The 27,548-nt window shown below is 39.7% G+C and overlaps 1 protein-coding gene across 1 annotated transcript; it reads left to right on the plus strand.

The window, feature by feature from the left end:
• The first annotated feature begins 1,812 nt into the window (after window positions 1-1,812).
• On the plus strand, window positions 1,813-27,271 carry LOC121354812 (WT1 associated protein). Its single transcript, XM_041469729.1, has 8 exons — window positions 1,813-1,951; window positions 6,123-6,160; window positions 6,244-6,299; window positions 11,055-11,113; window positions 12,690-12,817; window positions 19,159-19,337; window positions 24,072-24,226; window positions 26,048-27,271. The coding sequence occupies exons 2-8, from the start codon at window positions 6,131-6,133 to the stop codon at window positions 26,629-26,631; spliced, it is 1,191 nt and encodes a 396-aa protein (XP_041325663.1). The 5' UTR covers window positions 1,813-1,951; window positions 6,123-6,130; the 3' UTR covers window positions 26,632-27,271.
• The last annotated feature ends 277 nt before the right edge of the window (window positions 27,272-27,548 follow it).

Raw genomic sequence — 27,548 nt, forward strand, 5'->3', positions numbered from 1 at the left:
TATTTCCCACAAATGTAATCTACACTTGTAAAGATAAATTTAAAATAACTAGGTGCTGACAAGGGGTAAAAAATGCAGGAATACTTTCTATGTGTTCATGAACACAAACAATTGTGGAAGGTTCACCATCCCACACCTTAGAGGGTATCTGAGCTAGACCTTATCTGTACTACTGAGAAGACACAAAGGAGGTTTGGTTTGTGAACATAACAAAAAGTAGCCAAACTCTGGACAAAGTACTGAGAGATCATGAGTTTAAGTCACCACTGATACACAGAAAATGTTAGGTACGTTATACACAGAATAGAAGAAGCCCTGAGCATACGTCTGCATCTATTTTATGTAGAAAAAGTTTCAATTTCTTCTCCTGCTTGGTTTATATTAATTTTTAGTATTGTAATGTTTACGTTTGCACACAAGGAAATCAAGTAAATTTGCTACATTAATGTTCTTATTAAGGCCTACTCTAATGTGCATCTCTCTTGCTGCCATATCCTGGGATGGCTTCATCTGTTAATTTCTGTTATAGATGGTATCATGAATGCTTAAAACAAGTATCTGCAAGAAAAGCAGGAGCAGGTAACCGCAAAGTAATCACAACGTATCTTTTTTTGACTTTTAAACGAGGTAAGATTTCAAAGGCATTTATTCAGGTCCTTTCTCCTTGTGGTCACCTTACCACCCTACCTCAGGCAGCTATGTCAAATCACTTGCAGCGTGGTTTATAAACGTTTTAAGTTCTCACTGAAAAATCCGTGTGTTCATATACACGCATACATGTGGATGTGGGACCACGTGCACTGGGTTCTACTCTGCCGTGGTTATTATATTGTTTCTGCTGTCAGTAAGAGTCAGGAGAGATTTCTGGAGCACCTTCAACCGACAGAGTGAGTGACAATCAATATCGTCTGTGCAACCCAGGCAACAGACTAATTTAGCCTGCAGCAGCTTTACGACTTTGCCGACAAAAGGCAAAAGTATTTACCCAACAGCACAGCTTACAAAATCACGGATAGCAAGAAGATAAACTTTATTTTAAAGCACCAGCTCACTGCTAGACCGCAACGGAGGGCAAACTTTACTTTATCGGGTTGTATTCCTCAACGCGGAAACTGATGCGTCACTTCGTTGGAAACAGCCGGAATTTAAGTCCTTATCTTTCATTAGTGGCTGAGGAGACTGACTCGCACCGACGCCGCCGAGCGGCGGCCGGCGGGAAGGCAGCCCCGGCACTCACGCCGAGAAGCCCGGCACCCATCTTGCACTTTATTTACTGCTGCGCGTAGTTTTCCTTCCCAGAGATCCCATCTTCTCCGCCAGCCTTCCGGAAAGGCGCCAAGCGCTCTTCCCAGGAGGCGCCGGGCCCCGCTCCCCTCAGCCGGTTTGGCGGGAGACGGGCGCCGCTCGCCCCATCCCGCCGGACAGCGGCGCCCCCCGCCGGCAGGAGGCCGCGCGGCACCCCACGGATAGGAGCGCTGCGCCTCCCGTTCGGCCTACGGACTTTAAATCGGCGCTCTAATAACCCGCGGGAGCCGCCTCTTCCCGGCGGGGCGAGCGGCGATCCCCCACAGCGGTCGCTCCGCAGGCAGTCCGAGGTACCCGCGCCGCGGCCCGGCACCGCTCCGGCGCCTCTCGCCGCCGCCACCCCCCACGCCCGGTGCGCGCGCAGCCGCCGGCCGCGGGGCGGGGCGGGCGCTCATTTCCTCCCTGGGCGCCATTTTGTAGCGCAGAGAACCCGCAAATAAAGAGCGGGCGGGAGCGGCGTGCGGGGGAGCTCGGGCGGGGGGAGGTGCGGCCGTCCTGGCTGCGGAGCTGGTGGCGACGGCGCCCGCGGAGCTTGTGGCGGCAGGCGTGGAAGTGACGGCGTTTCGCCCCTGCTCGATGTGAGGCGGAGCGCGGCCCAGGCAAGCGGCGTGCGAGGGGCGCGGGGCCTCCGCGCCGCAGGCGGGAGGTGAGTGGCCGTGCGAGCGCTCCGCCCCGGCGGGACGGACGGACCGGGCAGCCCGCGGTCCCGGGGTGCCGAACCCCAGCGGTGCTTCCATCCCTCACCTCGGGCGCGGGGGGGAGGAGCGGAAGCACTTAGAGCCATTTTGTACGCGGCCCCGAAGCCCGGCCTGGCTGCGCGGCCGGGATCCTCCTCCCCCGGCCTTGGGCTGCCGCCGCGCCCCCGGCCGCGGGAGCCGCGTTTGTTGCTTCCCTTGTGGAAGAGGCGCGAGGGCGGCGGGGCGGGCACTGCTGGCTGGGGGGCGGCCGCAGCAGCTGGGTCTGTCAAACACCTGCGGCCCGCGGGGGGAGGGGGGCGGGATCCCCGCGGTTGCTGAGGGGAGTGTGAGGGCTGAGCAGTTACAGGGCTAGAGGCTTTTCTTTCTAAGCGTCAGAAGGTTCCTTAGGTACGAGGAAGGCACGGAGCCACTGGGGGAGAGGGCCACAAATATGATTTGAGGTTTGGAATGTTTCAGTTGTGAGGAGAGACTGCGTGAGCTGGGTCTGTATACTATAGGAAAGAGAAGACTGAGAGGGGCTCTCATCAATACATACAAATATCCTAAAGATGGGTGCTATCTTAAGGGTGCCAAACTCTCTTCAGTGGTTCCCAGCAGCAGGATGAGGGTCCGTGGCCATAAACTAAAACACAAGTTTCACCTCATGAACATGAGGAAGAACTTCTTTACGTTGGGAGCGGCAGAACACTGGAACAGGCTGCTGTGGTGGTGCATTCCCCCTTAACTCCCTTCCAGGCTGCAGTGTGAGCTGAAAAATTTTTGAGCAATCTCAAGCACACTTATTCGGGACAGCTGTCCAGGCAGGTCATGGAATCTCCCTCTCTGGAGACATCCAGAGCCCACCTGGACACGTTCCTGTGTCACCTGCTCTAGGTGACCCTGCCTTGGTAGGGATAGGAATGGAGGGGGGGTGTGTTGGACTGTGTAATCCCCAGAGAGGCCTTCCAGCCCTAACGATTCTGTGATTTGGTAAATTATGTGTTTGGGTATATATGTACACACATATGTGCTTTGGGAGCTGGGAGCCCATACTGGGGTTTTCTCCATGGAACTCTTTTCTTGGTATCATTAAAATAACTCTCAGTTTGAGTATAACAAGTAAAGCCTCATACCTGATTCAGTTACTTTTCTTCATTGAGGTTTTAAAAAAAGTTTTTAACTCCTGCGTTTTATAAACGTTGTAGTAAAAGGTGTGCGGACTTCTATCACAGTTACTAAAATTAAAATGTACTTTCCTCGTTTCACATTTCTTTTAATTGAAATTGCCATAAGAGCCTAAAACATTGAGTTTTAAAAAAAAAAAAACTCTTTTAGTGCATGTGATAATGGAGCCTAAAACATTGAGTTTTTAAAAAAAACTCTTTTAGTGCCTGTGATAATGTTATTCTAAGTATGGTGTATGGTTTTATGTTGCTTGTTGCCAGGAGCAGACATGCAGGAGTGGTGTGTGGCAGCCACTGTTTCTGCAAAATCATGAAAGTGCTTAGTTAGGATAGTACAGTTAAGCTGTTCATAATATAAATCACAAAATACAATTGTGTTAAATCCAGTCAGTTATGCAGGAATGTTGTTTACATTGATTCTTTTTATTGTAGAAAATGACACTTCATCATGTTCTTGCAAGATATTTCTGATATGGGTAGGAGAGAGATTATCCCTTCTAGAGGCGAGCCGAGTGATAAGAAGCATCTCTTGGTGTGCAGTGCTTGAGAAGTTACTGCATTCGATGCAAAGAATGAACATTTCAGTTGCAGTTGTTGTCTGCAGCACACAGATTCACCTGTTCGTTAACAGAAAACTAAGGCCAATCACCGTGGCAGTTGCTGTAGCCAGCCTGACACTGCTGCTGTTTCTGAGAAACACGGAGCACAAGGACAGCAGCATACAGCAGTAATAAATGTTTGAGCTTCTGCTGAGTTACTCCAGGTTCCCAAAAATCTGTTGCATGGCAGTGGCAAGATGAATTCATATGTGTGGAAAGAGCACTAAGTGTTTATCTGTAGGTATTATCAACCTGACTTTTCCTGAATAACCTACAGAATATTTTTAGCTAGTGTGTTTTTATTTTTTAGTATGTGGCTTTATCATATGAAGTAATAATAGGTGGCACTAAGGCAGTGACTTCTGTAATGCAGGGGGTCATAAGTTCAGTCGTTCGTGCTCTTGTCTGAGAACAAGAGGTAGTTCTGTAAACGGTGATGTGCTCAATGTAGAGGTTAGAGTAGCCTGATCTGGTGCTGAATTTTGTGTGAGGTCTGGAGATGCAAGGTTTGACTACCTTTGCACTGAAGCATCAACCTTTGATTTCTTGTGGTCATGGTTGTGACAGCAGTTGTATGTTTGTAATTGCCATGTGCTGCAGCAGGGGTTACAAGCCAGGTCTTTGGGGGAAATTCACGTTTTCTGGTATTTGTGTGCTTCTGGTACTTTTTTGGGGAACACGCACATAATGACTTGACATGTGTGCACCATTTAATCGGTGTTAGCTGTAGTCGTGTGACATCTGAAAAGCATGTTTCTCTCTGTCAGGAACTTAACACTAGCTGAGATCTTCAAGACTACTTCCAAACTCCAAAGGAGTTAAAAGCTCTAAAAATCTTTGGAAAAATTACAGTGAAGGGGAAGGTAGGCAGTCTAAATACAGGAGTCACAAGCATTCCCTCCGTAATTTCAAGTTACTCTGAATGATTGAATTGGGCAGTGGCAATTTGTATCAGCAGCCTCTTATGCTTGTGTTTTATATTTGAGGTATGTTTTTGGTAAAACAGTTTCATATAAGAAGCTGCATGCAGAAGTTCAAGCAAATTGCTTGAGTAACTTGTGAGCAGGAGGGAAGGGGTGGGAGTGAAGGGGACTTCTTAGTTTAGGGAGGCACTTAGGTGCCTGTGTGTTACTAAGCCTAGCAACAGGAAGCTGCCATTCATTAGTGAGATGCTTCTACTGAATGTTTTCTTTCTGTGGGTTCTAATGTCAGTATTTATTATAGGAAGGGAGTGTGAGTGTTTATTGTGAACCAGAACCTTGTTTGGTAGGGTGCTGTGTAGTGGTGTCAGTGCGGTTTGAAAACGCTCTGCTTCATTGGAATGTATTTGCTTGTCTTACTGACCAACAGTTTGAGCATTTGGAAAAGTTAAATTGGTACATTGAGTGTCATTGTGAAAATACTAAGGTAATCCATAAAAATCATTGAGAAAAATATAATATCTAATCCTTAAGAGCATTGTTTCTTTAAAGCTAAGTGTTCACAACTAAGGAGTTGACACATCCTTTCCCTAGTACATATGCAGTAGTAGCTTTATAAGCTTCTCAACTCTTACTATTTATTATATGCAACATTTCCACTGGAAAGCATATTGCAAAGATGCATGCCTCCAACAAACCTTGCATTTATTGTTACTTGAATGCCTGTAAGATTAAGGAACTCGGTATTTCTTATATAATCATGGTTGTAGAAAATACTGTGTATTACTCTTTAGAGATAAGGAAGCATGTCCTGTAACTCAGGGCAGTGTGAATATTTAACCTAGCAAAATGCAGTCCTCTTGTGCTTTGTATGCACCAGAGGAATTCAGTTTGATGGCCTGTCTAAGCCATTTATTTTGCATCCTACTTTTCCTGAGAATATTTGCACGGGTTTTAAAATAACAGTACTTCCTGTTTATTTCAATCTTAAGGGAATAAGTACTTGCAGGAACATGTTGTAATGTTCACAAATTATTCTCTTTTATTCCAAAGAGGAGGACCAGTAGTATAAATTGCTTTCCTCACACCCTGATTATCCTTTACCATGTAAAATACGATGTTATGTAGATGTAGACATATACTAAATGTCAGTTTGATACAAAGATGGGTGGTTTTGATTAGTTAAATAGGAAGGATTGATTACTGATTGGCTTTTTAGATAGAAAGTTTGAGGTAACTTTTAGAAAAAGTGTATCTGACTATATCTAGATTACAGGAGCAAACATGTAATTATTTTGTACTCTGGTGCTGCATTGTGTGAAACCAATATTTCAGTGGTCTAATATTGCAAACCAAAACAATTAGGACTATAAGTTTCTGACTTGTTCAGTGTTCTGTTTACACTAAATAAAACTCTTTTTTTTCCTCTCCCTTCAGAGTTCACAATGACGAATGAAGAACCTCTCCCTAAGAAGGTATGTGTAAAATTACTTGTGACTTCACCCTTCCAGGTAATCAGGACAGCTTGATAAGTTGTGCTTTTCTTTTTGCTTCATAGGTTCGCCTTAGTGAAGCAGATTTTAAGGTTTTACCTAGAGATGAGCTTATCCTAAGGTAATGTAAAAAGTCCTTTTTCCATCTCAACATTTTAGTGAACTTCCTGTGGAAGATGTGTGAAATTACTCTTTCATTGTCTTTTAGCATCCTTGTTCTGAAAAACAGTTTTATTTTTTTCATAAGGTATCTCTTCTGTAAAGTTCTCCTCTTGTCTCAAATATTTGTAGTTTGGGAGGGAACACTTTTTCCCAAGAGGCAAAATCCTTAATAGTATTTTGTAGAACATGAGTACAAGTATTTTTTTTTTCTTCACTCATAAGTATAGAAGATATGATTGCTTACATTGCTTGATAGATAGCAAGCTATTTTAGACATCAGAAAAATGTCAACTCTTTACTTCTGCAGTATTTTTTTACACTTTCTCAGTTCATGCAGTTGTCTTCTCCACATGTTAATTTTAACATTTTTCTGTTAATATCTGAAGTTTTTGTTGCCTAGAACTTTGATAAGAAAGAACCTGCCTGTCTTTTTAACTTTCTAGAAAGCTTAAGTGTCATCACAGGAACAATTATAGGGAATTCTGTTGCACATACCACCTGCTTAAAAAAACCACCCCAGGCCACTTGTCTCTGTATGCCTGAATTTCCTGATTCGTAAGCCAGGAGCTAGCCAGACTAGCCTTCTGTGGGGCATCTGTTTATCTGCTGCAGTAGTCTTTGCATTGTGGTAAACATTAGTTCTTGACTTCTTGTACACTGAGTTATTAGGGTCTCTAGTAAATTTTGCTGTTTCATAGAACAAAGACTAAATTGTGTAGAAACATGGGGTTACATATGCAGCACTTAGATTTAGGTACATCAGCTACCCTCCTGTCTGGGTAAACTATCCTGCCAGTTACTTTTGGGGTGACAGTTTTTTTCCAGGGAGTAAACAGTCTGGCTCCATCTGTTTAAAACTGGTTTCTGTCTGCCTCTGAGTATCCAGTCTTTTGGGTTGTAAAGAAAAGTGTATTTAAACAGTAAGAAAAAGTGTTTCTTTCATAAGTGATTTTGGCCCTGTGATCCTTTTCTTAGAAAACTCTTAAGTTTCCAAAGCTGTGCCCTTAACTTCCTGTAATAAAATTAATGTGAAAGTACTGAAGCATAGATTCTGTGCCGCTTGCTTTCTGACTGATAGTGTGGAAACAAAAAGAGGCTGTCAGTTGTAATTAGTTTCTGTAACTTGCACTCATTAGTTGTTACATAGAAGGGATGAATTTCCAGCGCATGTTCAGGAGAGAATGTGATGGAATACACCTAAGGAGGTAAAGTATGTCAGCAACTTGCCTGTGTTAACGAAGAGGCAGAAGGGAATTTGCTAATGACTGCTGTGTTGCTATTGAATCATCTTCTTAGTGTGTAGAAGAACTAAAACTAACATGCTCTCAATAAGGGCATTGATGGATTTAAGGAGAATAACTGTTTGACAGACCCAAAAATGGAAACTTAAATTCCATTTCAGTTATGTCCATTTTATTAGTTTGCATAGATCAGTCTTTCAAACACTTTTTGTGTGGGGAGCAAATTACGGATTTCTAGTAGGTTCACCTCTAATTGTGATTTCATGTAAAAACTAGTGATTATTGCACTAACTGCTGGCTCCACTCTTAGGCTGGAATAAAATATTGCACATATATTAATCAATGCCATTTCTGTTACTTTGAGATGTAGAAAAGCATGTGTTGACCTCTTAGATTGTCTTAAGATTTGGAATGTGGTTTTTTGGTCCATGCTTCCGTGAGGCAAATGCTTTTTGAGACAGACATGTGTAATCAGCTTTTAGTCTTCTAGGTAATAAGTCACCATTGCTGTACAGTTGCAGTGATGAAATACATATATAGAAAAAATGGGGGGTTTATCAGTTTCTGAGCCATGAGTCCCAATTTTACTGTTCTTTTCCATGAAGTACATAATTTAGGTTTGTTCATCATAACTTTTGTTGTCTAAACATGAGCAGGACCAACATAGAGCCTTCAGACCTGACCTTGAATTTCTGCTTGTCTCATGACTTGTTGCTCTGGAGGCATCTTAAACTTTCCCCTCTTAAATGCAGTAGTTAGCTTGACTGTAGGAGCTCCTGAGAGAAAGAAGAGCCAGGAATATGGTAATGAAATATTCTGTGGATCATAGCTGAAAATCTGATCGGGATTGCCCTCATTGTTTAGCTGAGTGGTTACCTGGTAAAACACTGAACCACTCCAATATACACAAGTATTTCTGAGGAAATACAGTGCTTTTACTAAACTTCAGTCAACAGAGACTTAGAGCCCGTCATTTTTGGGATGGCCTGGGTTCAGTGTGTGTCTTAACCCCTAACTGCTTATCATTTACTTTGAACTCCAAAGTTCAGCATAAAAAATGGGTGCTTCAAGAAAAAGTATTCTTTTCTTTTCCTTATATATGAAGGACTTCATAGCTTCAAATTACCTCTATGAAGACTGCTAAATATTTTTAGAGGATTAAGAGAATTAAGTAACTGACATAATGCTGCTTGGTTACCTTCCAATTCTTGTGGGACTGTAAGCAATCTCTTGAACACAGAACAGATTCAGGAGTGTCCTCCCTGTTCTCCTGTGTCTGTTCTTGAATGCCTTTCCAAGTAGCACTTCAGTGAAGCTCTTCAGGTTATTAATTTTGAACCATCAGATTGTGGACATAAACTACCATATTGAGTGGAAAGCAAACTGATGGGAGGAAAAAATCTGCCTTTTAGCCTTTGTCATTCTTCCCCCACTCAGATTCAGCAATGAGCTGCCTTAGTCTGCTGCAGATGTGCTGGAAGGTGTAATCTGGGGCAAGGCAAGGAGGTGAAGGTGTTCCCTCCCAAGATCTTGCCCATTCCTGGCATCCTGGTGAGGGGGGAATGTTGGAAAACACGCCTTGATGATGCGTGAGCACTTCTAGCAGTGGCTGAAACACTGGTATGTTACCAGCACCATTCTAGCTATGAGTGCAAAAGCACAGTGCTGTGAGGGCTGCTGTTGGGAAAATTACCTCTGTCTCAGCCAGGCCCAATACAAGTTGCTTGAACTGCAAGTCTTGACCAGATTTTTGACAAAATGCCACATCTGAATAGGTACGTTTTCTAGAGGTGTTGGTAGGCATATGACTTGAAATCCATGTCATGGTCTAGTGCCATCTAGGTTTTCTTTTTTAGGAATTTGGTTCTTGCCTAAATACTAGCAGTTGTTGAGAGGTGACTTAGACCTATTATCTACAACATTCTTGGTGACCGTAGGCTACATGGTTGGTTTGTGGGTGGTTCTTTTGGGAGTTCTTTTCCTTTTTTTTCAGCTAGTGGTCTGGCACATGTACTTAACGTATGTGATGTCCTCATTTCACTTGCTCTGTATATTGCTCCTGTTACGGGAGTGTGCGGGTCTCACGAGTTGAGAATTACTGGGTTTGGGCTGTGAGGTGTAACTTTAAAGTGAGCTAGTTCTGTATATTTGAAGACCAACTGTTTATTGAATGTCAGGTTTTTAATGTAAAATTAGGTTCTTTCTTTCTAGATTTGCTGTTTAGTAGGCCATTTCAGTTTTACTTCTGGGACATTGAAGTCTCCTGAACTAACATAGAATTTTGAATGGTCAAATGGCGAAACTTCGTAGAGCAGAGAGATTAGCTTAAGGGTTAAGTATGAATACTGCTGCTCTCTTTTACAGAGCTTTGAGAGTTTGTTCATGCTGTTGCCATGTTCAGCTGAAGAGATGTAAAATTTTGTTGTTGCTTGAAGGAAGACATCTCATGATTTCATTTCCTTTTCCCAGTGATGTGGTCTTGCTTGCTGTTACAGATCTCTGATGTTTTTTAGACTCTTTAATGTGCTGTTTGAATTCACTAAATGGTCCAAATTCCCTAGAGGTAGATTTTATAGTTTCTAACCTACACCACTACTTTAATTGAGAGTTAAAATGGAGCAGTTGTGATGAGTCTGGCATAAAGTACGCGTCAGGGAGAGAAGGTAATGGGGAGGAGGGAACAGACACCTTCCTCTGTAGTGGTAAGCTATTAGATGAATTTTCTTTATAGTGTGCAGTTGTACCATCATGAGGAACACACATAGTACTACTATGTAGTGCAGAGTACTACTTAAAAATCCCAAAACACCGTGCTGTGAACTTCTTCATAAAGCATTTCATGCTAAACTTGGCAGCAGGCTTTATTTGCTACTGATTTGATGGTTTGTATAAAATGCAGTGCTGTTTTTAGGTGATGTTTTTTGACTGCGGATGAATTTCCTAAATAACCTGCTTTCAAAGAGTTATTAAACTGTTTGGCTTATGGATGATGAATGTAATCAGAGAATGGTCTTAACCTGAATGAGCTGATACAACTGCTTAACCTAGACTGCCATTTCTAGTATTATGATACACTTCTGCTTGTCCTGTTCACTTAGTAACATACTTAATGTTGTATTTGTATGGCACTTTCTGTTACAGACTTTTGTTTGAATTGCTCTGCTGTTAGATTAAGCTAGCAAAATAAGTAGTGTTTGATCCTAATGTTTGTCTAAAATACTGATTAAGATGTCAGTTTTAAGTGTTGTAGTGCACAACTACCATTTTGTTCCTCTGAGATGCAAATTTAACCATTTCCACAATTAAAAGCTCCTTTTTTAAAACTGGAATTGTCTTTTGTGCAGTTGTGTAATTCCTTGACATTTTCTGATTATGGTATCAGTGTGTGCTCTGAAAGCTTAGGAATGAGATGACTTGATTTAATAAACAGAGCTTCAGAAAATTCTTTTTTTTTCTTTTTATATCTGTGACAGGTGGAAACAATATGAAGCATACGTACAAGCTCTGGAGGGCAAGTACACAGACCTTAATTGTAAGTTAGCTATGTTTCAAAATGGTGCACATCACTAGAATTCATAAAGCAGAGTGATCAAGTAATATGTGTGCTTTCTAGAAGTAAGATACAATAATCTGTTATGTCAGTTACTTGTTAGGAAAAGAGCCCCTGTTTTTTCTACTGTAAGTTTTCAGCCTCTCCCAGCTTCCTTACCAACTTCTTTTCCAGTTGCAAATTTCTCCCACCATCTATAGGACACAGACTGCTGGGTAGAGGAAAGATTCAAAGCATAACCCCATAAATAGGTGTACTTCCAGAACTTTACCATTAGAAAAGGAAACTCTGTCTACTGAAATATTCCAGCAATGTCTGTGCCTTTAGTAGCCTTACAGAATTGTAAGGCTGGGAGGGGAAAGAGAGCAGTGTGTAGAGGTAAATGTCTAGAATGAGTTCCCAAGGATTGTTTGATCTGATTAGGCTGATTTGATTGCCATTCTTACATGGTCATTACAACTTGATCTTTTGGAAGATAATATGGGGAAAACATCCCACTCTGAAATGATAAAATATGAATACATTCTGGGAGTGACTGGACAGCCAATCCTAAGTCACTTTTAAAAATTACCTTGCCAGCGGTATATTTCCAGTTTTCCATTCACCTTTTCAGTCTAAATACTTAAAGATGTAATACCACTGAGTTCGAAGGGTATTTTTCTGTCAGTCCAAATGGATGTCCTCTCTTTTGCTCTTGTTACCTCCTTCTTCTACTGCTGTCTCATAATACTTTGGATTTTGGAGAGAATAAAATACAGCAAATGGAAACAGGTGATTCCATTGACATCTCAAACTGTCTAAACATAGATAAATAAGTTGTTTCAACATTGATGGTTTCTTGACTTTGGAAACAGTACAGGCCATAGTAATCAGTGTTAATGAATTATCTGCAAGGATTTATTTAGAAATCATTGTCCTGAAGCAATTTTTGATGTTCAGGTTATATTTACAGCTGATTATTTTCCAGAAATTAGGAAAAAATGAAAATCTAAATTTTTCAAATTTTTAATTGTCTTATATATGACAAGTAGCAGAGTCAATGTATGCAGTTGGTATTATAGAGTTGCTTGCATGTGTTTTTGTTTGAGCAATTTGGAAATGTGCTGCCTTCTCTTGTATTTCATATATGATTTTTCATAAATGTCTGTGGATCAGAATTCTAGTTATGACAGAATGTTCTTGAATGTCTTAGTGTTTTCTTATGGAGTGTTGAGGCCAGTTTGAGGATTGCCCATAAACAGCAGTGTTTTACTGGCTGTAGATTGGTTTTGCAGCACAAAGTTATTTCCTATACAAACATGGAAACATCTTGAAATTTTTAGTAAGTCTTAAAGAAGGACCAGGAATACGGCTCTAAAGCCACCTGTTGTTAATCTTTTCCAGTACTTAATGACATTTTGTGTTTTGTTTATGCTAGTTATAAACATGCCTGCAAAAAGTGTAGCTGTTTGACTTCTGTTTATGAATTTGGTTTTTAGATTCTTTTAGCTATCTTTTTAAAACTTCCTGTGAGAGGATATTATAAAGCATGCTTTCTCTGTGTTGTTGCTTGTGTTAGCTAATGATGTGACGGGGCTGAGAGAATCTGAAGAGAAGTTGAAACAGCAACAGCAAGAGTCTGCCCGAAGAGAAAATATTCTGGTGATGAGGCTGGCAACTAAGGAACAGGAGATGCAAGAGTGTACTGTAAGTATTTAGAAAGGATAAGTGTGTTGAAACTGTTGCAGCAACATGGGCTGTTGAGCCAGTACCTATGTGCTATGCAGAGTTTTTTGTGTACCTACACCATCACACTTTCTATGCTAAAAGACACAGCAGGGTAGTTTAATTGAATTAGTAAATATCACTTCTTAAAAGTTTGGGGTTTTTTAATATTGGTGATTGCTGTTGATTTTCAGCAGCAGTTGTGATGGAAGCTTGGTTTACTTCAAGCCAAGCTAATTCTTGCATGTGCAGTGCTTACTTTCTTCTAGCATTTATCTGCAGTGCATATCTACAAAAATGTCACTTCTGAGTATCATTAGAGTCAGGAGCAAATGAAAATGTAAGGATATGATTGCATTTGTTTGGTTTCATTTGGGAGGTTTCAGGCTGACACATTGCCATTGGGTAACAATATAAGCCTATTTGTAAGCCTCTGTCTGTTTGGCTGGATAGGTGAAGTTGCTACTGACTTGTTCCAAATTCTTTTGAAATTTGGCAGATCTGCTTAATTTCTGCTGTTCTGAATATGTATTTTGTTGATCTTTGTTTCTTGTCCTTCATTTCTGGCCATTTTCTGTGACTTTTACATCTGTGTTTAGTTTTGGTTTCTTGGAAACTATCTCATGTTGGATTACCTTCTTAACATAATTTTCATTCTGCTTGAATCTGGCAGCTTCTGAGAGGATTGTAAAAAGCTTATTGCTAGTTTCGGTAATACACTCTTCAGAGCTTCTCTTAAGAAAAATGCAAGCTCTGTGCAAAACTCATGGCTAGTGTTGTAGCTTTCCTTTGCTTTTTAAGTCTTCCTTTCTTTTTTACCTGAAGTTTTTCAGAGCAGTCACGCATAGTAGTGTGGCTGAACTCCGTACACAGTATTTTCACTGCTCTTAAGACCTTAAGATCACTTTAGTTCGCAGTGTTATAAACAGGAAAAAAAATAAAGTAGGTTAAGCTTACTTTGCAACAAATGAAGCCCAGAATCATTGAGGTTGGAAGAGATTTGCAGTTTCTAGTCCAGCCTTCCTGTTCACAGCAGGGTCAGTTGGACCAGGTTACTCAGGAGTACACACTATTGGCTTTTAAGCATCTCCTGAAATGGAGACTGCAAAAGTCTCTGGTGACCTGTGCCAGTATTGAACCACTGACACAGCAGGATGTGTGTTCTTATGTTTAAGTGGAACTTGCTGTGTTTCAGTTTGTGCCCATCACCTTCTGTGCTTTCAGTGGGCACTGTTGGTTTTGCTTTCTTTACTCCCCATCAGGTATTTATGCACATTGGTAACATCTCCTGAGCCTTCTCTTCTCCAGATGGAGCAGTCCTAACGCTCTCAGCCTCTGCTTGTGTGTCACGTGCTCCAACCCCTTAATCAGCCTCACAGCCCTTCATTGGCCTCCTCATGATATATGTCTGTGTCACTCTTGTACTGGGGTGTCCAAATCTGGACCCAGTACCCCAAATATCTCACCAGTGTCAAGTGAGAGGAAGGATCACCTCCCTCAGCCTGTTGGCAGCACTCTGCTAATGCAGCCCAGGATGACAGTGAAGATCTGTTCTGGTACTGGACTGCAACACTTCCCTAGTTGTAAGGCTACTGCCTTGGTCCTGCTTCACTTGTGAAGTTGTACTGATAAATTCTGCCATGTGGAACAGCAGTAATCAGTTTTTTTTTCTTTTGAACTTCTTAGCATATAGCTAAAGTAGTAAATACTAAAAATAAATAAATAAAAAGAAATATAAGTTTTTCACCAAAACCAAATTTGTGTGTGCTATATTTGCCTTTCTTCCTCCCTTAAAGTTATAAACTTCAAGTATTTAATGCTTTGAATTTGACTATCATGAAGGCTTATAGGGGTTTTGGCTACTCTTTGTTAGATGTTTATAGCCACATAATCTTTCCAGAACATCTGTTTAGAAGAACTTCTGAGGAGCTTTTATTTTCGGTATACATTAAAAAAGAAAAAAGGGTGGGTAACAACCTACCAAAAAGAAACAAAAAATACACATGACCACACACTCAGGTGGCTTATATTTCTCCTGCTCTTGACTCAAGAATAACACTGAGGAAGTAATCTCCACAGTATATGGAGGTAGGAAGAGGCATCCTTGAAGAAGAGGTGTAAAATGGATACACTAGAGGTATATAATGCGGATATGGTCACCATTAGGTATTTTCCAGTTTAAAAATGCACATAGTTTCAAGAAGGTCTGAGGGACTGCTTGGCTTCGTATTACTAGGGACTATTTTTTCCACTACAGTAACAATAGAAAAATATGTTGGATAGGATGCAAAGCTAAGCTGCAGGTTGCTAAATCATTTAATAAGCTATTAATCATGTGATGTTACTTGACATGCCTTATTTTAATCCATAAAATAATTTTTCCATATTTTTATTATAGTTAACAATTCTTTATAATCCATACTTTTATATGTAAGCCTTCAGTGTTTCCTGTCACATTATAATTAGAAAGACTAACGGTGTCTAGTTTCTTGAAAATCTGCAGATGTGTTTTTGGGGAATTTCATTTTTCCGAACTTACTGCTTTCAGATTTAAATGGTTAAAAACTTAATGCCGTATTCAACTGCTAGTAGTTTGCAAAGACTGAGTTTTCTGATCACTTGTGTCGAACACCTTGCTTACTAAAGTACAGTAGCTCTGTTTTAAAATAGGGTGTGATTAACTATTTTGGTGTTTTAATTTTCACCCTTTTTTAAAATAGTAGCTTTTTCGTGTGTTTTCAGCTTACAAAAGTCACCAGTTGTCATCTTAAAGTGTAGGTGTGCTTGTCAGAGTAGCAGTAGCAGAATGATTGCCCTTATTCTGTGTCAGTACTGATTTTGAAGAAACAAGATGGGAGGGGAGGGCATAGCTCCATTGTCTCTAGTGCTCTATGCTGCGTCTAGCAGCAGAATGTATGGATTTCTTTAGAGCAGCAGCTTAGTAAAAGTCTGTGGCAGGTGCTGCAGAGTTACTCTGTGGTTTTAGGGTTGCTAAGGGCTACCTTGAAGTTCAGGCGTTTAACATCCTGTGTGCCCTGTTGTCAGCAGCAGCCTTGAGCTACCTTTCCGCAGGAGGAACAACCCTCTAGAAGAGGTTGCTGCTCTTAGGGGAGTGTGGACAAGGTATTGGCTATGGTTTCTACATAAAGCTTTATTTCTGGCAGAGGTGTTGGTCAAGGTAATGCCACTTCAGGGAAAGGCCTTAGCCTCCTTCCAGGCTACTGCACAGTTACTGAGTCAGTAAGTGGGTAGACATTTGGAAATACTTGCTCCTCAAATATGTTTTTCATGGAACAGATAACAATGAGTGGAACTTTCTGTGGGTGCAGTTGGACTGTAGTAGTCATTACTCTTGTGGTTTGGGTTACAGTTCTGTTGTGTTTTTTCTCTTCTTAGTTGTGCACTTCATTCCTTCCTTATAAGAAGCATATACAGTTGATCTGACTTAGGTTGCTTATGCTTTCTCTCAGGCACCTGTGATCTGTTTTGTAAATTCGTCATGTTTAGAGAGTCTGTTCTTTGTAGCTATCTTTGGATGATTTCAGCTGAAAGCATGCAACTGTTTCCAAGAATGTGAGAACTAGGGGGATTGAAAATGTTATTGTCTGTCTTTAACAAAATAATGAAAATCAACATGAACAAAACCTCATACTGCCCGATGTCCTCTAAATAGACTGCTTTCAGTGCTCTCCTGCCTTGGGTTGGAACAGAGAGAAAGCTGAAAGCAAGATTTTTATTCTGTTTGTGAAAATTACTTGTCCATCTGATGGGCTTTTGAAAAATACCAGCTGGTGTGTGCTTTCATGTTTGGGAATATGAACAGTCTGTAGGCATTTCAGGTGTTAAAAGTGCGCATTCCCTGGGGTCTGGCATTGGACATGACTATTCCGGTATGTTCAGCTGTAGCCTGAAGTTGGTCCTGACTGTAGGCAAACTCTCCTACTCCCTAGCCCTTACCACCTGGAATATCGGTGGGAGGTGACTCAGACCAGAAAGTGATTAGAGGGAGCAAGAATGTGAGGTTTGGACTGGCTAAGCAGGCAGGCAGACGTAATTAGGAAATGGGCAGAAAAGGGAAGACACTTGGGCTTGCTTTGGGAGCAGGTTATACTGGGAGGAGGTTGTTAGGTCTTCATGGGTGAAAAGCCTGACAGATGAGAACTCTGGAGTTAACAACTGCAGAAAGCACTTGAGGAGGAATTGAGAAAATTTAAGTTGGAAGAAGTGGAGGGAATGAATGGTCTTTCAAGTTTGGGGAGGGAATGAGCAAGGATTGTTAAGCTTAACAATTTTCTGCATGCCTGCTTTAGAAATGATGATTGAGCTGAAGTCCTGTGCAGGTGCCATCTGCTGGGCTCAGGAGTGTGAGCTGCAAAGACCCCTGTGGTTGTCAAATGACTGGCATTGCACAGCATTGGCTGCGTCCTCCGCAGTGTTGAAGTGCATTTCTGGCGTAACTGAGGAGCAGTGGCAGCCATTCTGTGTGCTGGTGATCCAGGGAATCTGTTACAGGTTTTAGATTTACAGTGGAAGAGGGAGGAATCTGGGCCTTGGTAAGACAGGGAACATGGCCTCCCCCCCCCCCTCCCGTTAGTGATGGCTCTTTAAAAATGGATTGGGAACAATGTTGCTGTGTCATGATTATATAGCTGAAATATGTTGACAGTGAAGTTGTCCATTTTACTGTCTACTAGCTCTAGCCATCACAAAGAATTGACAGGTTGTTGAAATACTTCAGTAGCAGAAGAATCAAAAAATTGAGTGGATAGAAAATAAGCATCAGTAACAATGAATAAAATTGATGTTTATTCAATGAGCAATATATTTTGCATTCAGTGAGGTAAAGGACCCGAGAGGGGAAAATGCCATCCAAGAAATGTTAGCATAACCTTAATCTGGATTTCCTGTTTCTAGGTACATTACCCACATTGTATGTGGGTCCTTGAAGTCTTTATTTCTTGAAAATATTTATATGCTATTTATATGCAGTACTTTATTCCCTTTATATTTCTTTCTTCATACATAGAACTTTGTCTGTTTAAAATTTAAAGTATGATGACTTTTAAGTAGCTAAGTATTTTTATAATACCAAATTAATTTGTCAGAGGAAATACTTCTGTTATTCCAGTACCTTTGAAACCACTTGAAATGAAATCCAGGAATTTTTACTACTTAACAATATATAAATTAAAACATGTTACACTCAAGTTGGAAGTGACGGAGGTTGCTACTGCACACTGCTGGGTAAAGACCCCATAAGAGAGTAACTGCATGTACAGGAACATGGTTATGCTGTCAGTGTTGCTGGCTGTGCTGTGTCCCCCAAGGAAAGGAGAGAGTGCAGGGGGACTCTTTCCCTTTAGAGTTGGTCAGTTAAACTCTCTTGCTCTCAAGTCTGGTTGCAGGACTGCCTAAATGAGTGTGATAGAGGGAGCATAATAAATCGAATTTAAGAATCAACACATTCTATGCAGCCTGATGCAGTATTGGTGATTAGCAGGGTTCTAAACACGTACTTTTTGTACACTTTTAAATACGTCTGTTGTGATGGGATTAAAATTGAAGAAACTTTGAAAGTAAAGTCTGTTTATTTACATTTGTTTTGGACAATAAATACTACATGTAAAAGGAAACCTCTCAGTTACTACTTCTGAAATTTTGACTTTTGCAAGCCTATAAAATTGTTTCAAACCTATAAAATTGTAACTTCTTTGGCTTATGGTTTTTGCAAAGAGAATAAAATCCAACCAAAATCTGTTTTAATTGCTGTTAATATTTCTAAATTTTTTTTAAGAAATGTGCGCCCTTGCATCATAAGGGACTATTGCAGTTGCAAAAAACCTTAGAAGGTTCTAAAAACCTTTTTATTTGCTTGTGAATATTTCTTTTCAATTTTTGCTGTAATGTTCCTTAACTTCCACTGAACTTTAGTGGGAATAAACTGTTTTAAGCAGATAATTCTTTTCATATGCCCTTTGTTCCCCAGAAGGAGTGCAGGCAGATAGAAAAGAAAGGGAGCGTTCGAATTCTCCAGATACTGCTCTGACAAATTTAAATTGACACCTAGAAAATCTTGGGATCTGGAGGGGAATCTGCCCTGAAAGGTTAAGCATGGTGCGTGCTTAGGATGGGGGCTTGGGTGAGCAGGCACATGGATGAGGGTGCAAGATGTGCACAAGTGGTTTTTATCCTGCATTTTTCAGCTCACACTGTGAAAGAAGGCAAGCTACCTTGATGTAACTTTGGAGTAACTGTTAGTATTGAAATTATAATTTTTCTTTAATGTTGTATGAATAACAGACTTTTTTTCTTATTTTATGCAGAATCAGATTCAGTACCTCAAGCAAGTCCAGCAGCCTAGTGTTGCCCAACTGCGATCAACAATGGTAGACCCAGCCATCAACTTGTTTTTCCTAAAAATGAAAGGTGAACTGGAACAGACTAAAGACAAACTGGAACAAGCCCAAAATGAACTGAGTGCCTGGAAATTTACGCCTGATAGGTAAACAAAACAAATACTCCCCAGTCAAGACTTCCCTGACAGTCCCACTACGAGAATGCTATGGTGGGACAGCCAAGTACTCGTTTCCACACCAAGACTCAGACGTTTTGAGGCAAAAGCCACATTCTTATACTGTCCAGCTTGTAATGCTTAATGTAAAACTTACCAGATGAACCTTGTGTTTCAGCTTTTTTCTCCCCTTTGCTTCAGAGGCCTGACAGCGTCGGACTATTCTGAAGAAATGGCCATCTTCGAAAAAATCTTTTCTAGAACATGTAGACATTGCAAAATTGTTCTATTTGAAGAAAATAGAGGGAGAAACAGAAGTCTTAAGTCTGTGGCACACTGTGTCTACAGACAGTTTGGAGGAGAGAGAACCTAGAGATTATAAATCATGAATTGAACATGTAAAATTCCCATAAAATGTAGAAGTGGAATATGCTTCGCTCTTAACCTTGAGCCTAGTGACTTAGAGACACTGTAAGTCAGTTTTGCCAATAAGACTGGACTTCCTGCTTGTTCACTGAACTGCTGGGTCAAAACTCGATGAGGTGAATTTTGCATTAAAGAATTTACTTGCTAACCAGTTTTGAATAGCCACAAGAGTGCTATTTGATATCACAACAGTGGTAGTGTACACATTTGACTGTTTAGCCTTTGGGCACTCTAGCACTTGATGCAGCCTTAAGTCACTGTTGCTAAATAATGAACTGTTTTCTGGATGGTTGGTAATACTGTGGACGCCTCAAAATTAGGACTGTACAAAAATGTACGTTCCATCTAAATGCAGGTTTAAAATTGTTTGAAGCAATATATATTTGATCACAACTAGCATGTATAAGAAAAACTGGTTGTGATAAGAATTTCACTGCATGTTTTCATGCAGAAATGAGAATTTTTCAATCTTCATTCCAAGAACTGATCTCAAATGCTTAATACAGAAGGCACATGATGGCAACTGTCTTCAGTGTTGGTGGGGTGTTTTTATTCCGTTGTACACCTGGGGTTTTTTGTATTGTGCTTCTCTATAAAATGTGCCTTGAAATAGTTGTAATACATAGTTCAAGGAACACTTCTGGTTATATTGTTGTATCGTGAAACTTTTGGGATGAACGAGAATTGAACAGGTTGTTACTTCTGCATTGTCTCGTTCGCTGAAAACAAAGTCAGTATTTTAACAAACCAAAAAAACCTTAAATGCATGCATTTTCTTTGGTGGATTCAGTGAAGGAGTTTTTGCTACTCTATTGATGCCACTGTTCTGTCATCCCAAGCTACTTGTAAGAGTAGCAATCTGGGACAGTTGGGAGCGCATGTCTAAGGTCTGTAAAGCAAAATGTAGATCTGGTGTAGCATTTGTGTTTTGTTTTTTCCCATAGCAAATAGAGTTCTATTTAGTAATCTGAGGTGTTGATTTTTCAAAACAGTTGGGCAACGTTTTATGACTCAGTTTAAAAAATACATTTTTAAATTAAAGAGACATTCAGCTGTCACAGAAGGTGATGTATTCTAACAGTTTTGCTGACTTTTATTAAGATGCCATTACATAATTTTGACTTGGAAGTATCTTTAACTGTTTGTGCTTCAGCTGATTAATACTGGATCAATGAGTAGTATACTTACGCAGGTTTATTTATTTTTGCATGAGTAGTGACTTAACACCAAAAGAAAAATCCACAGAAAAACGTTACCTTTTTAAAACTGATATATCTGGAATGATTCTGCTATAGCAGTATCTAAGATTTTATTGATCTAGCATCAAAACAGAGGTAAGACTTACATTAATAAAATGTTTATGTGTTACCAAGCCATTTGTAAAGCTCCCTACAATATGTTGAAAGAGGTATGCCATGCAGATTGCTTGTTTCTAACTCGGAATTCAGAAAGTTATTTAATACATTTAGATGCAGGTTGGTTGTTTTCTAAAGTCTTCAGGCTCTGAATGTGTGAGTACAACCGAGGAGAGACAAGTGACTTGCCACGTCCTTTCAAACCCAAGTGTCAAAAGAAAATGTTATTTCTTTAGCTACAACATCCCTAATTTGCATAATATAATTTTAAGTCAGTGGTGTGAATGCGCATAATTCATACATGCAGTGCCTGGAATATAGAAAGTTAGTTATTTCCTGGTAAATAATTGAGGCTTTGTTAATTGGGTTAGGATTTTACTCGTTTTATTTCTTGAAAAGTGAAGAAATTGGCTCATGTAAAATATTTGTCGGATTTTTTTCCTTCTCTTTGCATCTTGGGCCTCCTCACCCCATTGTTCTAACTGTCCATCCTTGTGCACAACTACTCATTTCATGGCATCTGGCCTAGTTTTTAAAAGAGGCAATGGCCCTATTCAGATCTTAAACTGGTGTTCTTGGGGTAGTTAACACATTAACTTGCAATGCTTAATGCAGCCCTAAGCAGAGCTAGCTCTGGACCTTAATGTAGATAAGGCTGTGCAGCATAAACATTGCTGATGTCTGGAGGGGGAAATAAAAGGACATGTAATCAAAGGAATGGCTATGCTAAGCCATTTTAACCATCATTAAGCAGAGTGTAAACTTGGAATCAAAATTAGTTGAAATGTCATTTTGCAGTAAGCCTAGTACAACAAACTTTAATCTTCTGAAATTTAACCATTTATATTCTTACAGGTTTTGTTGCATGTATGTTCAAGAGGATTTGTGAAAACAATGCTGAACTTAGTTTTACAGTTCATAGGAATTATTTTGGTAGTTACTGTATTTAATTTTCTTGAATGTGCTGTCTTTTTTTGTAAATTGCAAGGGTTATTCTCTACTAGTTCAGAACATCTGGAAAAATTTTGGTGGGAAGAAATAGCATTATAGGTAACTATGCAAATTTCTATACAGGTAATAAATATTTTACATTTTGGCAGGAGTTAACCTGAAGATATTAATGGGATTCTAAAATTGTCCCAATTCCAAGGTAACTGGTACTTGCTGATTCTGCAGTTGATGTTGGTTTGTGAAGAGAAAAGCATTAAATGACTTAAGCATTGTAAACTTCTTCTATTTGTAGTGATGGTGAATACATTAACAAGAATTTGCAAATGGCTAAAAATGATGTCTGCCTAATAACTTTTGGGATCTGTCACATTGGTTATCTCCAAAGTGGTCCTGCTTTGCACAGAATGAACATCTCTAAGGAAACTTGCATCTTAAATGTGCGACTTGGACTGTATTAGGTCGGCACAATTTAAACTTCAAGGACCTGGCATTGGACATCACATCAAGAAAGAAAACAGGCTGCTGCCTTTAGCAGATTTTCAGGCCTCCAGGACTTTACACAGCCAGATTGCTTCTGGAGCAGCCCATCTGAAAGATTTGGGAAAGTCAGTTGAAAAATGTTAAATGGGGCAGAGTTGGCAGAGAAATTAAAAGTTGTTTAAGGCTTGAGTGCTCAGAAGGTAGTTGATAAGGAATTGCTGTTTTAAATTATTGTGTTTTGGTTGCAGAAGAGAACTGTGGCTGTGATTGTAGCAGAAATTTGCTCTTCTACTTTTTTAATCCTCAGTTTTTTTCAGTATTTGTCACTTGTTTAAAAGCATACAAAAAATTAAATGACCTTCTCGGTCTTGAAGAGTAATGCAAGTCTTGCTATTAAATTCACAATAAAACTGTTCAAGTTTGGGGGTTTTGCCAGAGCTTACACTTCTATAGAAAAGAAGACAGCTTCATTATGGTGCTGAGCCTGTTAAAAGGAGGTTTGGGGATGCTATCCTGACTTGGCAGACGAAGAGTCCTAAAGGACTTTAATTTCTCTCTTTCATGGAGTCAGCTGTATTGCCTATATATTAATTTGCATACTACTTCCTATAATGCTTTACAATAAGATTTTTATCATGAAGATTAAAGATGTGTAACATTACTGATTAGTAAAGAAGATCTTGTCAGTTTCTACCTGTTTCACATTTCTTTCAGAAACTGAGTGTCCTAATGATCATTACTTACAATCTGAAATCTGTCATTTTAAAGGAAGTAGATAGATAATATACCCCTTCCTTGATGTCCTTCCAATGTTCAGCTACATTTTCATGCTTCTTCACCATACAAGATGTACTTAAGAAATGCTGACCATAGAAATCATGAAGCAGACTGTGCATGTGACTGTCAAACGTATAAGTTGAGTTGAAAAATTGACATCTCATTTTTTAAACAAGAGTACCTGGACAGCATTTAAATGAATGTTTAAGCCTCTTAAAGAAAAACAGTTGTCAGTATGAAAAATGAACACAAGATTTATTATTTCCCCCAAGCAACTTCTCTTCACCCAAATTGTTATTAAATTTCATTACTACAACAAATGGGAAATGATTTTGCTTATAATTTGCTTGTGTAGTTTCTATGCAGTCCTTGATCTTTTGAATTGCAAAACACATCTTTAATCAAATATTTAACTCCATTAAGAATTGGCACATGCAAGATTGTGCATACTGATAATCCAGATGTTGATATTAAAAAAGTACAATATGCTTATTCATATTTTCAGTAATAAAACTTGCCTTCCACTTTGTGGGACAGCGACAGAAGATCAACTGGCGTTGGAACAGCGTGTGGTAACTATAGGGAGACTTTCTGCTATGACAATTATGTTGAGGCATAATGTTCCTTGAATTGTGACATGCAGAAATCGCATCTCCTTTTTGTCTTTATTCGTGATTGAGGAAGATAACTGAAGGTTTTGTATTCATTTTGTGATAGATGGCTCTTTCCTTTGCAGCCAAACAGGGAAAAAGTTAATGGCGAAGTGTCGAATGCTTATCCAGGAGAATCAAGAGCTTGGAAGGCAGCTGTCCCAAGGACGTATTGCACAGCTTGAGGCAGAATTGGCTTTACAGAAGAAATATAGTGAGGAACTTAAAAGCAGTCAGGATGGTAAGGGATTTTTTTAACGAAAATAGAAGTTGCCTTGCACTTCTGCAAGTTTGATTTTGTGATGATATACATAATACAAAATCACCTTTGCCAGACTGAAAGGGCAGTATTGAGTAAAATATGACAATAGTAAGTATTAATTGGTAGTCTTAGTTAAACACATTCCTTAAATTTGGGGGCACTGGTGGGATTTGCAGCTCCAGGAATGCAGTATTTGAAATAGAGATTTTTATACTGTAAGTCTTCTGTTTAATAGGGAATGTTTAGACTGCACACATTACTGGTGAATTGGCAGGATGAAAGCTGTTAACATATAGCCTAGGCATGCACTGAGAACAGAAAGCTTCTTGTTAACTCTGACTCATTTGGAATTTATTTTAAAAATTCTTTTCAACAATGCCTAAGAATATGAAAAACTGATTTTTTCCCCCCCCCCCCCCTTTTGGTAACTCAGATGAATGAAATGTCTTATCGTGTTTATAGTCGAAATTTTGCAACACTGTAAACCTAAATTGAAATGATCTAAAAACTCTGACCTCTTGCACAATTTAAATGGAGGGGAAAATGCAGGTTAAAAGTCTTCAGTCTCAAATTCTGTGTAGTGTCAGTGACTCTTCATAGAATGTTAGATTAGGTGATCTGAATATAACCTACATGGGTTATCCTTGCGGATATAACCTATATAGACATCACATAGACCTGAATATCTTTTTGTTTTACATCTGAAGATTGTAAGATACCAGAAACTTAATATGGCATCTCATCTAAGTCTGAGATGTCCTGCGTTTTTAAGAATATATATTCCCCAATCATATTTTCATCTCTTTGAGAAAATAGCAGTGTAAAATAACTAGAACTCTTACGATAAATGATTGTATAGTGTCATTTTGTGGGAATAGTAACTACTGTTTTGATAGTGCACTTCATTTACCAAGAACATAATTGAAGGAAGTGTAGACATTCTTTAAAGACTGCTACTTTTGAATGTAGTAATCTCCAGCATTGGGTTGCTTCTTGCCCGTATGTGAATCAAGATGACAGTACTCCTGCAGTAAGAATTTTCCTAATGATTATTTTCTGTAGCAGCAAGAACACTTTCTTTTAAATTTTTACAGTGTTAAGCAGTTCACATTTTATTTCCTCTGGCACACCTATGGTGCACTTGAACTGAACACTGAATCAGTGTTTATTACACTGTTTTGGGGCCAAATTTGTTTTGTTCCAGAATGCAATACTAAATGTAAAAACCTTTTTCTGACACATAAATATCAAAACACCTGTGAAATCTGTTAACACTCTTCTTGGTAAGAAGGTCTTTTTGTGTCCTCTCTTGAAGGATTTAATGGATTAAACACAGTAAGAATTGAAACTTCCTTGAAAGATGATGAAAAATACTACTTTTGGCTACTGAATAGGGTTTTGCAGTAACTCGGATTTCTTATATATGGATATGGTTAATGGTCACTTTTACGGTATTTCTGCCAGGGATTTATACTTGAGTAAAAGTAGACACATTAGGATCTACTTGCAAAATATTAATTACGAGCTTTTTTCCGAATATCTTCGTTTCTTGCCCAGAAGTTTAATCTTTCTCACATACTTTGAATAGCAGTACAGAGAATAGGTCAATACCACAGTTGTTAAGCATTTTCTCCTTCAGAGGCAGAGTATCAAAACCAGTGCATACCTGATGGCTGAGAAATAGTTCATTGAAAAATTACAGCATAAAATGTTGAGTTATGGGATTTTAATTTCTTGTCTGAGATTTAAACTGTATATGGGCTATTAAGTGTTTGCAACAAATGTGTTTTCTTTACATAGAATTGAATGACTTCATCATCCAGCTTGATGAGGAGGTAGAGGGTATGCAGAGTACCATTCTAGTTCTTCAGCAGCAGTTGAAGGAGACTCGGCAGCAGTTGGCACAGTACCAGCAGCAGCAGTCCCAGGCCTCCAACCCAGGTACCAGCAGGACTCCATCCTCTGAGCCCGCGGAGCAGGGAGAGGCTGCGGGCAAAGACTGCAGCCGCCTGGCAAACGGACCAAGCAATGGCAGCTCCTCCCATCAGCGGACGTCTGGGCCTGGATTTTATAGGGAGGGTAGCGGCACGGAAGATGACTTCCCAGCTTCTCCAGGGAATGGTAATAAGCTATCCAACCACTCTGAAGATAGAACTGGTAGAGGAAGTGGTAGCTACATAAACCAGCTCAGTACTGGGTATGAAAGTGTAGACTCTCCCACTGGCAGTGAAAACTCTCTCACTCACCACTCAAATGACACAGACTCCAATCATGATCCTCAAGAGGAGAAAACAGTGAGCATGAAAGGTAACAGAACTGTGGGTTCTCGTCATGTCCAGAATGGTTTGGACTCCAGTGTAAATGTGCAGGGTTCAGTTTTGTAACATTTTTCTGCAAAATTTTTATACAGTGTCATTGAAATTGGGAGAGGATACTGTCCAGAAGCCGTTTAAATTAGTGCATACTTGTCACAATTTTGCCTTTTTGTGGGTTTCTTTTTGCTTCAATACCTCTGCCACTTTGGAAATTTTAACAGTTAATTACGTTGAATGTTGCTAAAAGGATGTTTGTGTAGCTCAAGTTATTTTTATATGAGTTAATGTGAAGTTGAAATGGAAATTATTTCCATAAAGTATAACATAAATGATGTCTGTACAAATCTGTGTATATCTAGAACCTGTGCTGTGTAAGGGCATTCTTACTCATACTGTTATACTTAACACCACCTTCAAGATTTGTCATAATAGCCGTGGGTTTGACTGCCAAGTTTGCCCAGTACAGTAGTTTTATCACTAAAAAGATGGACTTACTGAAGGAGTCCTGTAGTAGTTTCAGTGTTAATTACAGTTTTTCCCACCATACATCTGTGCATTTTCTCCTTAGGTGACCGAATGTTTATGGATTGTGTGCATAGTTACTCAGTTTTTAAGAACTGTTGTATCCTGTTGATGCATATTGCTCTGTGACTCCAATATTATCTTACCTGTACTGACCAAACCTAAATAAAAACTTTTAATAATGTAATTTCCTCATTGTTCTGCATTGGCTTACGTGGTTTATTTGTATGCAGTGTATTTATAGTCCTTGCTTTTGAGTTGAGTTTGTATCTGTGTCAATCCTCTCTGATACAGTGTATGCCCAATATGTGAAGTTGTAGGTGTGTACTAGTACTAATTTCAAGACAGCCTGATAGTGCTTGTTCCAAAGGTTTTGTCCTTATTGGCAGAAAAAGGGTGGGGATGGGGGGGAGGTGGAAAGGAGAAGTTAATAAAAGTAAACCTTAGAGTTTGAACTTGGTTTT

Source organism: Pyrgilauda ruficollis, unplaced genomic scaffold (genome assembly GCF_017590135.1).
Source record: "Pyrgilauda ruficollis isolate IOZ18807 unplaced genomic scaffold, ASM1759013v1 scaffold24, whole genome shotgun sequence".
NCBI lineage: Eukaryota > Metazoa > Chordata > Aves > Passeriformes > Passeridae > Pyrgilauda > Pyrgilauda ruficollis.

Excerpts from the sequence above, each read along its gene's own strand:
- LOC121354812 (XM_041469729.1), top strand. The coding sequence starts at position 6,131 with ATGACGAATGAAGAACCTCTCCCTAAGAAG. Across the intron at positions 19,338-24,071 it reads TGGAAATTTACGCCTGATAG|CCAAACAGGGAAAAAGTTAA; the intron begins GTAAACAAAACA and ends TTTCCTTTGCAG. Across the intron at positions 24,227-26,047 it reads ACTTAAAAGCAGTCAGGATG|AATTGAATGACTTCATCATC; the intron begins GTAAGGGATTTT and ends TTCTTTACATAG.